We start from the raw sequence: 11,882 nt of genomic DNA, 5'->3' as shown, positions 1-11,882 counted from the left end.
TGATACATTGAATGTATACCATTTCATTTCTCAAACTAGAGATTGGTATCTTAAATCCAAATATAAATAATAATAAAAATGTTGACTAAAGGTAAGAGACTTCCACTCCTCAAGATAGAAAATAAATAAATATAAATGATAAATCCATACAAATAATACTACTCTAATTTATATACACATACTAAAGCTAAAAATACCGAATTCGAAATTTCTGATGAAAATAATACTCGATATACTTTAAGAAACTATTCACAGCTACAATAGTCTTAACAATCCAGATATAAGAAGAAAATAAACTTTTAAACCACCTCAAAAATTTAAAAATACCAATATAATAATTTTATCAAGGCCACCTTTCTCTATATAATTCCATTATCTCTAACTATCCAATGCACACCTTTCACTTCTACTCTCTTCTCTCTTCATTCAATTTAAATCCTCCAAACCATGAACTACATCAAACAAACCCCACCCAAGAAAAATAGTAAGAAGTTTTTTTTGGCCCTCTTAGCTACTTTCCTTCTTGCAACCACCGTAGTCGGCATTGTCGTCGGAGTAGTCTCACGCAGAAACTCCGACGACAATGCCAACTCCAACTCTCCACCTTCCCATGCCATAATAAAAAGTGCTTGCAGCAGCACATTGTACCCTGAACTCTGCTTCTCAACCATAACCTCTGAACCATCAAGTGTTACCAACAAAGTTTCAACGCACAAAGATGTGATACTCTTATCCTTGAACATATCCACCGGAACTGTTGAACGCAATTACTTCACCATTAAGAAACTCATAAACCAAAAAGGGAGAAGTAAGAGAGAAAAAGTAGCACTCCATGATTGCTTAGAAACTATTGATGAGTCACTCGATGAACTTAAAAAAGCAATAGATGAACTCAAAGATTACCCAACTAGTAAAAAATCACTGTTTCAGCATGCTGATGATCTCAAAACTCTGTTGAGTTCAGCCATAACAAACCAAGAAACTTGCTTAGATGGTTTCTCACATGATGAAGCTTGCAAGCGCACTAGGAAAAATGTAGAGGGAGGGCAAGTGCATGTGGAGCGTTTGTGTAGCAATGCTTTGGCTATGGTGAAGAATCTCACTGATACTGATATGGCCAATGATGAGAAGAATAAGATGATGGTAGGAAGCAACAACAGGAAGCTCAAGGAGGTGAGTGACTAGTTTCAAATTATCTACAAAAATGTGTCATTTTATTTTTATTATATCCTGGAATATATGGGAGAATGTTTTTTAAACATGTATGTGGTGTTGCTATAAAACTATTTCCTTAAAAATCAATAATAATTAACATATAAATGAGTAAATATTAATATGTTGATAGTATAAAAATACCTATATTATGGGTATGTACATACATAATAAATCTAAAAAACAAATGGTATTGTCTAATTTTGTATTATTTAAAAATAAATTCTCAGCTTCTAACTTGTAGAATAAAGTTGTATATATTTATTTTTCCTAAATTCTATTGAATGGGAAACAGGTGCATTGGACTACATTTTTTGTGGAAGTGACTTAGTCTCTAAATTAAAAAAAATGTGGATTCTTAACTCTAGTTTAGGTGGAAATGGCTTTTTCTGTCTTAAACCTTAAAAATAAAAGACATGGAAAATTGAGTTCGTGGTTCTTCTTACATGAGTAAATCGCACATACGGAAGGGATATCTTTTAATTCGATTTTTAATTATGTCATTATGAGTTACTATAATAGAATTAATTATGTCATTATGTATAAATTTCATGTCTTTTATCTTTTGACATATAGATAACATATAGTGAGATGCTAAGAAACATATACTTATTTTGTATAAGCCTTAATCTGTTAATTGTTTATATGTTTGCAACAATTAGGAGGGTGAGATTAAGTGGCCGGAGTGGATTTCTACCGCGGATAGGCGGCTTCTGCAGTCGTCTACCATTACCCCGAATGTTGTGGTGGCGGCTGATGGCAGCGGCAACTATAGAACGGTGTCGGCCGCTGTGGCAGCTGCACCTGAGAACAGTGCCAAAAGATATGTAATAAGGATAAAAGCAGGAGTGTATAAAGAAAATGTGGATGTGCCTAAGAAGAAGACTAATATAATGTTTTTGGGTGATGGAAGATCTAATACTATCATCACTGCTAGTAAAAATGTTGCTGATGGCAGCACAACCTTCAACTCAGCCACTGTCGGTGAGTCCATTACTCCAATCTTTTATTAAAAGCAATCATTATATATTTTTTATATTTTCTTATTATATTTCACAAAATTATGATGCACCAATAATGCAATTTCAAGTAGCAATGACCTCAGTACCTCACCCTATGAACTTAACAAAGTCATAATTAATACAGTAGATTATAGTCTTTTTTTTTTTGTTAAAGCATACTTCAACACATGTTTTAAATTGCGCTAGCTATAACTGTGATGACTGCAATATTATGATTATGAGAATTTTCACAATGACATTGCAACCATACCTACTATATTTTTCTGCATTTACATACCATAAATGTAAAGTTATCATAACTATAATTTAAAACATCGATTTCAATTACTCGAAGTTTCAATAACTTTATCGAAGATACTGTATACAAGTGGTCTATTAAAAGAAACTTGTTTCTTTAGTAGATTTTGCAACACATTTTTACAATAAGAATGGAGAAATGGAGAGATATGAAGTTTTAATCCAAATTGAGAGTTTATGAGTGGCATATTTGCATAACTTTCTCTGCTTTTTTAAATTTTATTTTTGGTAAATAAAAATTAACTTGCTCTGATTTTACTACCTTCAATCCTAAAAGAATGTTATGTTTGAAAAATTGACTAGTTCCTTCAATAATTCATGCCGTATGTTGTTAGGTTTAATTGAATTCAACCAACAAGGTAGATTTTATTATAATAAATACCATGAGTTAACACCAAACATGCATGGTTGTCACACTAAATAATGTTTGCAATTATCACAAGTGGCCAGAGTTTGGAACCCCACATCCACAAAATAAAAAATAAAATAACACTTTTATGTGGAAAAATCCTTCATCAATGTAAAAGTGGTGTGGATATGGTTAGACAAAGGTTGCTTTCTTCATTTAAAAAAATCTTGTCCTTATATTTCCTTCATCCAATTCTCATCTTTAAATCTTTTATATATGCATGCATTTATCATCCACTATAATTTTTTATTAATCAAATATGCCAAGAAGATTCCCAGTGATAACTTCTTCTAGTTTTACCTATTTCCTTCAATAATACATATAGGTCTATGTAAAAAAGTCATGTACCTATTTATGAATAATCCAATGCAAGCTCACCCTTGGGCCCTCATGACTTTGACATAAAGTATGAGTCATTATATTTTCTTTCAGTGATCCTCTTTTAAGGTATATAAGTTCTACAGATATTTTAAGATATGTATTTTTGGTACTACTACCCTACACTAATTTTAAGATATTTATGGTACTACTAGACTACAATACTCCACCCTTACCAATCATGATAGGTTCTACAGAAAATTTCATCCCGTGAATTTTTGCCCCAAGATTGGCGGTGCCAACCAAGATAGAATGTCTTGTTGCTCTTTTAAAACTAGCTTAGCAGTAATAAAATATAATAATTGGTAAGAGTGTAATAAAATATAATAGTTGGTAAGAGTGTAATAAAATATATGTTACTTCTGTCACATTGTCAGCTAGTTTTTAACAAAAAAATATTCATATCACTTACCTTTCAAAGTTACCTTCTTATCACATTAAAAAACAATACTTGACTACTTTCATTTAATATAAATCATTCCCATTAAACAAATAAACAAAAATAGTCCAGCATAATAGAAGCATACCATCTCAAAAAAAATTAAATATCATTTTAATTATTGATGACTTAATTTTTTTAAAAGAATAATACATCCATCTTAAATGATAATATGATTCTTTGTTATACTTTCCACTTTTAATTCGGTTTGTTAACCTTTTTTTTTCAGTGGCCTATAGTCTGGAAAGTTTATTAAGTATGCTTTTAAAGAAATTTGATTCCGACTTAATCTTATATCATCAAGCCTAACAAGGTTAAATATAGGTTACGTTATAGTCTCCTATTGAATGACCTAACCATTTCTCATCCCCGTCTCTGAATAATAGCATTTTTCCATGCTTTTTATATCTATTTTTCACGTACTTTATAAATATTCATCATTATTCACTATTGTTCACAAATCAAAGCTCTTTCTATCTATAATTTAACATAAATAGAATGGGAAAAAACGGGGAAATAGAGCTATAAAATATCATTTTCTAACCAGATTAGACAATGGCAGGATGAGTATTCAACAAGTGGACCACTCAACTAGTCAGCACTTTGAACTTGGAACCCTACCCCACACACAAAACTGACAAAAGTAGCTTGCATGTGCTTGTCTTTGTCGAAACCCTAGAACCTTTAATTTTTATGGGACCATTCTAGCTTTCGGCCTTTTCTACTTGCAATTTTTTTGCATATAGATCTATTTTGGTAGTTATCCATTTGAAGTGTGATTTAAACAATTGTTCTGAATAATTTCTTTAGTCAAAGTATAAATACTTTCTATATATAACCATTAAGTTGTTGCAACAAAGGCAGATTTAGTTTTTAATATGCTTTTTGAGAATATTTTATAAAAAATACAAAAATATTTCTTAATGGTAGTTGGATTTTTTTATTTCTATTTAATTATTACACATATTGTAGTTATAAACTTTTAAATATTTCACACACTACAGTTTTTGAAAAATCATGTTATGAGTATACCCAGCAAAATATGTACAATTGCTAATTTACTGATATTAATTCATTAACATAAGTGGTGAAGACTAAACTCACTTGATTGATTTGTGGAGCATAACAGTATTTTGGTTCAATGTAAACCCATGAATATTATTATTACGTTTTTTGAATGTGCAGAATATTGAAAATAGCATGAATTTGGTTGCAGCTGCAGTGGGAGAAAGATTCTTAGCAAAAGACATAACATTCCAAAACACAGCAGGTGCTTCAAAGCACCAAGCAGTGGCACTAAGAGTAGGAGCAGACCTATCAGCTTTCTATTTATGTGACTTCCTTGCATACCAAGACACACTTTATGTTCACAGCAATAGACAATTCTTTATTAATTGTCTTATATCAGGAACTGTAGATTTCATATTTGGTAATTCAGCTGTTGTGTTACAAAATTGTGACATTCATGCTAGGCGTCCTGATCCTGGCCAAAAGAATATGCTCACTGCACAAGGTCGCACTGACCCTAACCAAAATACAGGTATTACAATTTCTTTAAATATCTTTTCATATTTTATTGTATCTTCTAGTATTAGAGTAGTCCTTTTTGATAGGTTATTCATGTAAAATATAAAATTGACAAACATTTTATCTATCTAATCTGGTATAAAGAAAAATAAAATAAAATTTGTTGATATTGCTTATTGCCTTTTGTTTTTCTAATTGTCAACACCAACAGGCATTGTAATCCAAAAAAGTAGAATTGGTGCCACAAAAGATTTGGAACCTGTGAAGAGCAGTTTCCCTACATATCTTGGGAGACCATGGAAGCTATACTCTAGAACTGTAATCTTGCAAACAACTATAAGTGATGTTATTCAACCAGCTGGTTGGTTTGAATGGGATGGGAATTTTGCTCTCAACACTTTGTTTTATGGAGAATATCAAAACACTGGGCCAGGTGCTTCTACCTCAGGAAGGGTTAAATGGAAAGGGTATAAGGTCATTACTAGTGCTACTGAGGCCCAAACTTATACACCAAGGAATTTCATTGCAGGCTCTGGTTGGTTGGGCTCTACTGGGTTTCCTTTCTCTCTTGACCTTTAATTATAAGTTGAGTTTAATTTTATATGCTCTTTTTGTTCGGATGTCATCTTTTATTTTTAAAAATGTGTTGCTTCATGTACTATCACTTGTGATTGGTCAGAGAAATATTTTATTATTAATTTTTTAACTTAATTGTATTTTTCCAATTAATTACAAGTTGGTAGCACGTGAAGTGATATACTTTTGAGACAGAAGATATGCTCGTTTGTTGTAATGTTTATGGCCATTTGTTAAGTTTTGAACAAAAAATCAGTTTCTTTGATTTGTATTATTAGTGGGATTCTAAAATGTTATCTTGTGGAAATATTTGTTGTTATATATTTCCACTGGTTAAATAAGAAAAACAACAAGCCTATGTTAAGGACTTCATTAAAGATGCAACTACTTATCCATTCACTTACCAACAAAGTGTTGGTAATTGTTTGAATATCCAATTCTTTAAGTTATTTGTGTAGGAAGTTGAAATAGACTAAATACACCCTGTAGTTTTACATTATAAATGATTAGATAAGTTATTTGTTAAGTTAGAAAATTATGACAAAATAATTGTCCTTATACTGAAGAAGAATTGAAAAGAAACTATTATTTGGGACTCTACTGAATTAAGATTGTGGAAAATGTACTTGAAGTTTTAAGTTTTCTAAGAGAAGTAACTTGAAACAAAAACAGTATTTCAGGACTACTAGAATTAATGAATGTTAGTTAAATCCCTAAGTGAGGTTGTTGCTGCAAATTTCGAGATTTTATAGAAGTTAGAAATGACACAAAAATTACTATTTTTGGTTGACTAACTTGATATTTCATAGGCACATGGCTAGGTATCTTAGGATCAATTCTAGAAATTTCAAAGATTGTAAGGGGTTGTTCTCAATTTAATTATTAATTATGAGATCAAATCAGAAGAAGAATGAGAAGTTTTGTACATCAAAAATGGAAACCAATAGATTTAATTTTGACTTGAAATATTATTATTATTTATTTAAAATATGAAATTCATGACTATGCATGATTGGATTTTTATAAGGTTTTAATTTTTTATATTGTCGACACAATATCCACTATTCATATGTTAATCATTGTTGACTCTCAATGATGTGTTGTGAGTATACAGTGGATGAATTGATATTTTACAACCTATGACTAATTTTCACACACATTGAACACATAGAATGTTATTTTTTGTGATAGTAATGCGATCTCGATATGAAATTGGGAGCACATCCGTTGTCTAAAAAATGTGTCATTTTTTATGTTTGATTGAAAATATATGTTTAAATTAAACATATAATAATTAGATATCTTTATGACCAATTATAATATCTAATACATAACAATATAATTTTTAGGATAAAAGATATGCTCCCTATCGAATTCAACATTAAAGAGAAGTAAAATTAACAAAAGGGGATGAAAATAGAATTCAAGCTAGGCCCATATGTCGCAAACTGAGTCCAGAAAGGTTGAGTGCATGTGGTGAATATAGGCCCACGTTTAGGAGGTTTTCATGTGATCATTGGGATAAATGGTTGAAATTATTGTTTCGACCAATAAAAAAATTTATACACGTTAAATTCTTAGAGGAGTTTTTTTACCTGAGAAAAACCATCATAACGTCCATGAAAAATTTATTCAATAATCCCTGTTAAAAAAGTATCCAGACAATCTTATTGGTGTATCTAGATGACAACTAAATAAATTTTTAAGTTGAATTTAATTGATAATCACTATATTTTTTGTTATGTTAGTCTCTTTATTTTATTACATATTAAAAAATCTAATAAATATATGAATGAGTAAAACTATTTATGGTGATCATAATGAATAAAGAAAACATAAATGGCCCAGATTTGATTGTACTCCACGTGATTGGATCAGAACAATTTGTAAATTTTGTGATGTGTATCTAAGTTTAAATGTAAAGATTTTTATATAAGTAAGTAATTAGCATTTGAATAGTAAGAAGTGTTACTATATTAAACTCTTATACACATGTATTACTTTTATAAAATCTTACATTATCATATATTAAACTAAAGTATAAATATTAAGAAATAAATTTTGCATGGACTTCTAAAAAAAATGATTTCTTTATAAAAATATTTAACAAAAGAATAGTATGCTACATCTAATACAAAAAGGATTTTAAAAAAGAGTGACATAAATATATAACCCCTCAAACTTTTAATTTTTTGGACCTATCCCCTTATTATTTCAACTACTTTTCTTAACTAATTTGGTCTATAATAATGTTAAGATCATGTTGAACTTCGGCATGTTACATGCTCCCTCTAGTTAGAGGTAAGCGTGAGACGGGTTGGGATGGGTTAAACATGTTTATCACCCATTCCTAAATATTGATTGAATCAATTTTTGAATCTGAACCCGTCCCTAATTAGGATGTGATATGTGAGGGACAAGTCCAAAATAAGACGAGTCAAGATAGGGACGAGTTCGGGTTGGAAAAGGATAAAATGATAAACATAGATTTTTTTTCTCAAATCTGTAAGTATGCACAATCAAAATTATCACAATCTATATAAACTCAACTAAAACATGCATCCTACATACATCAATATGTAAACTACAAATCGTAAATTGTATCCTTCAAAGTAAAAGTTATCACAATCACGTGACTGAAAATTATAGAAGACATTAAAAATTTCAGAACAATTTAAACTGTCAAGTGTCAACATAAGTTGGTGTTATTGTAAATGATGAAAAAATACAGGAGAACTGAAATGACAACATGTCAACACTCAAAAGCGTACACAAAAATGTATACAATAACTAGCTATTAACTGAAAAATGAAACTTAATTTGGAGTATACAAAACCTAAAATTTAACTGGTTTTCTATCAATAAGTGGTGTGAATATGTTGTGTGGGCTTGTATATATTTGAGTTGAGCTGAACATAATGAGTATTGATATGTACTTATTCAACTATTCTTGATATATAACTATAAGGAACGAGTTAGGCGGCCCAGACGTAAAACCGAATCCGTCTTTTTTTGACAACGAGTATGTTCCTTTTAATCGGTGGTTTTTATTTATTTGGACGGGTCAAACCCGTCCCTAAGTCATCGAGTTGGGATGGATCTACGAGTCAGGACGGGTCTTGCTCACCCATACTTCTAGTTATATAACTTATTGCATTTTGTATCACTTAGATATTAAATTAAAATTTAATTCAAACTTTCTTATTTAAAAAATCTACATATGAATGTATGATGATTCATTATTCACACCCTCTCTTGAAATTGTGAAGTGATATTTGAATGTTACTACAAATGAAATAAAAACAAATTCATGAGTATCAACTAATAGTGAAATGGTGAATGGACGAAGCAACCAATTGATAAGAGAGAAGCACTATCAAATCATCAACCAAACCTATGATTTGGACTTCACAGGCAACATAAGGTAAGAGATAAGGGACTATGGTCCTACATCAAATTCTATTTTGTATTTTAATGCATCATGATAAGACATGACCCACCAATAATTGAATTTATTAGATGATCTATGGAAACATAACCAATGCCCACCGTTAACAAAAAGTAATTTTCTTTGCTTGTATAATTGAATTCAACTTTTCCTATAAAAAAAATTATATGCTAATGTTAGCATGAAGAGATATAGTGATATTCATATTTTTAATTGGATTCAATATATCACACACATGTATATGAGATAATGATTTTCACATAAAAATTTATGAAAACGTTAAATCTGGGTCACACATGTATAATTAATATTAAAAATTAATTAATGATTATATAATTACTTAAAAAAATTATGATTGGTCTAAAAATTGAATAATCAATAGTATAATTGAGAATTAAGTAATTGGATCAATCATAATTATTTGACTTACATATGATGTGATAAGGGGAATGAAAGTTTATTCATGAAGTTTTTACATTAGTTAGGAAAGGAGGGGCGAAAGAGTTTATAAATGAAAATATTTTAAGGTTTTGCTTCAAGATTTGGTGTCTCACTTGTGATTCTTCACTATTCCCATACTCCACTAATAATAGAACTCTACAGTGCTCGAAGGCACTCTGATCCAACAAGTGGTATAAGAGCTGACAGTTCGACTAGGATATACTAGACTTAAGGGGGAGTGGAGCAGAAAGTATGAGGAGATGACATTTTTTCCCTTTAAGGTTTTGTTAGAAAACGTGATGTCTCTTGTAATCTCTATTCTTTTCATACACTAATAATAATGAAACTTCTCGGTAGTTAAACAATCTAATCTAGGAATACTAACAAATGTTAAAGGATGTTGTTCATAGAAAAAAAGAAATATCTTGAAATTAGATGACAAATATATGTACAAGTGTCAAATCTCATTCATATGGTATAAATAATGCAGTTGCATTAAAGAAACTATTTTTTAATCTTTTAAAATAAACAGTTGCAGTAAAGAAAGTAATTAATCATGTGATAGGATCATTATTCTATTACTATATAGCCAGAGGCCACTCAACACCAATTTTACTCTTCTTGGAGAATCAGATTGATATGGCTATAAACTGTGTTTCTTCAACTCAAATCCCAATTCAAAGATATGGATCATTTCTCAAATATCCTAGCAAAAAATTTATGTCTAAACACAATTCTGTCCCAATGAAAAAGGCACCAATACTTAGGATCACAGCATCTATCAGGAACAAGGTCAATATCTTTTTTCTCTCATTTTTCTTATATATTCCACTCTTACATTTACATGCTATTCTTTCTTTGATGATACCCTTTACTTCTAAAAAGTGTATTATGTTTGAGAAACATATATATATTAAGAAAATGCATAGTATTGAAAGGTTATGTTAGTTAATGTTTATTTGATCTTAAGTTAAACAGGTTTATGAGGATAGATCCCAAGGCATAGTTTGCTACCAAGATGAGCATGGAGAAATAACTTGTGAAGGGTATGATGAAGGACCTTGTTTTCATAGAATTTCAAAGCCAACCTATAATCCAAGGTAGAGAATCAAACCAAATCTTATGTAGTTATGTTTGTGTACTTAACACCCTGATCAAAAAATAAATACAAAGGTGTTTATTTCACTCCAAAATTTGTACTTTTTTTGTGTGTTCAGTGATGCTAAAATGAGGAATCTTCTTGGACAAAGTTGGCTTCAGATTGTTAAAGGGGAAGAAATCAATGATGCAGTTGAAGGGTTTTGTTTGAAAAAGGAATTAAACTGCAATGGATTTAACTCATTGCACTGATCATATTAATCTCATATTGTTGTCACACTCAAAAGTCTCAGCAATTGTTACTATACTATGTATGAAAATTCTCTGATGCTAAAAATGCAGACTTTGGATGGTGAATCAAATTAGCACATGTGCAAAGTGGACTTGTTCTTTTAGCACATATTCTTGCAAGTTGTAACAGAGTCATGATGGCAATGCTTTTCTTAATTGCCTTTCCTTTTCAACCAATTCTATATTTCGCATTATATAGATTATCTTTCTTGTGAACAAACCAATGATCAAATGGTAAAAGAAAAGAAGTATAAGAGAAAATAACACAATGAATTTGGTAACGAGATTCAGTCAATTGTGCCTTCATCACCCGTAGTGTTGAGAGACTATCACTATGTATTAGAGAATAAAGATTTCTATTTGTCGCTATTATTCTCCTTATTTACATCAGTTTATGTAACATATAAATATATAGCTCTCTGTCTTAACCCCTTTATATAAGCTCAAATCCATAGCTTTTACTGTTATTATCCGGATCGAAAAAGTTTCGATCCATTGGAATATGAGCCATCAATCTTATAGAAAAAAATGGAAAATGATGACGAGTTCCTAATCACATAGCAATAAATTTGTCTCTATGCCTTTGTGATCTCAAAGCATATAAGTTTATAATATCAAAGTCATGCAGTTTGCATCATTACAAAGTCATTGTTTTATGAAAAAGACAATTGCTAAAAAATCAGAAGAGGGTATGAGGGGAAGTACATGTAAAGAAAAGATTGTGACACTTGCAAGGTTTTAGGT

The 11,882-nt window shown here is 30.4% G+C and overlaps 2 protein-coding genes across 3 annotated transcripts; both read left to right on the top strand.

Annotated features, from left to right (window-relative positions):
- LOC109332898 (pectinesterase-like) lies at positions 385–6,237 on the top strand. Its single transcript, XM_019568043.1, has 5 exons — positions 385–1,173; positions 1,875–2,196; positions 4,974–5,297; positions 5,496–5,898; positions 6,069–6,237. The coding sequence occupies exons 1-4, from the start codon at positions 448–450 to the stop codon at positions 5,861–5,863; spliced, it is 1,740 nt and encodes a 579-aa protein (XP_019423588.1). The 5' UTR covers positions 385–447; the 3' UTR covers positions 5,864–5,898; positions 6,069–6,237.
- LOC109332887 lies at positions 10,281–11,294 on the top strand. Of its 2 annotated transcripts, XM_019568031.1 has the most exons (4): positions 10,281–10,541; positions 10,728–10,849; positions 10,967–11,120; positions 11,152–11,294. In XM_019568031.1, the coding sequence occupies exons 1-3, from the start codon at positions 10,389–10,391 to the stop codon at positions 11,097–11,099; spliced, it is 408 nt and encodes a 135-aa protein (XP_019423576.1). In that variant the 5' UTR covers positions 10,281–10,388; the 3' UTR covers positions 11,100–11,120; positions 11,152–11,294. The 2 variants fall into 2 exon arrangements, with proteins under 2 accessions (XP_019423576.1, XP_019423567.1); XM_019568022.1 differs by having other exon boundaries at positions 10,967–11,294.

The sequence above is a fragment of the Lupinus angustifolius genome, chromosome LG02, assembly GCF_001865875.1.
Source record: "Lupinus angustifolius cultivar Tanjil chromosome LG02, LupAngTanjil_v1.0, whole genome shotgun sequence".
NCBI lineage: Eukaryota > Viridiplantae > Streptophyta > Magnoliopsida > Fabales > Fabaceae > Lupinus > Lupinus angustifolius.
This window is presented reverse-complemented; position numbering and strand designations above follow the sequence as displayed.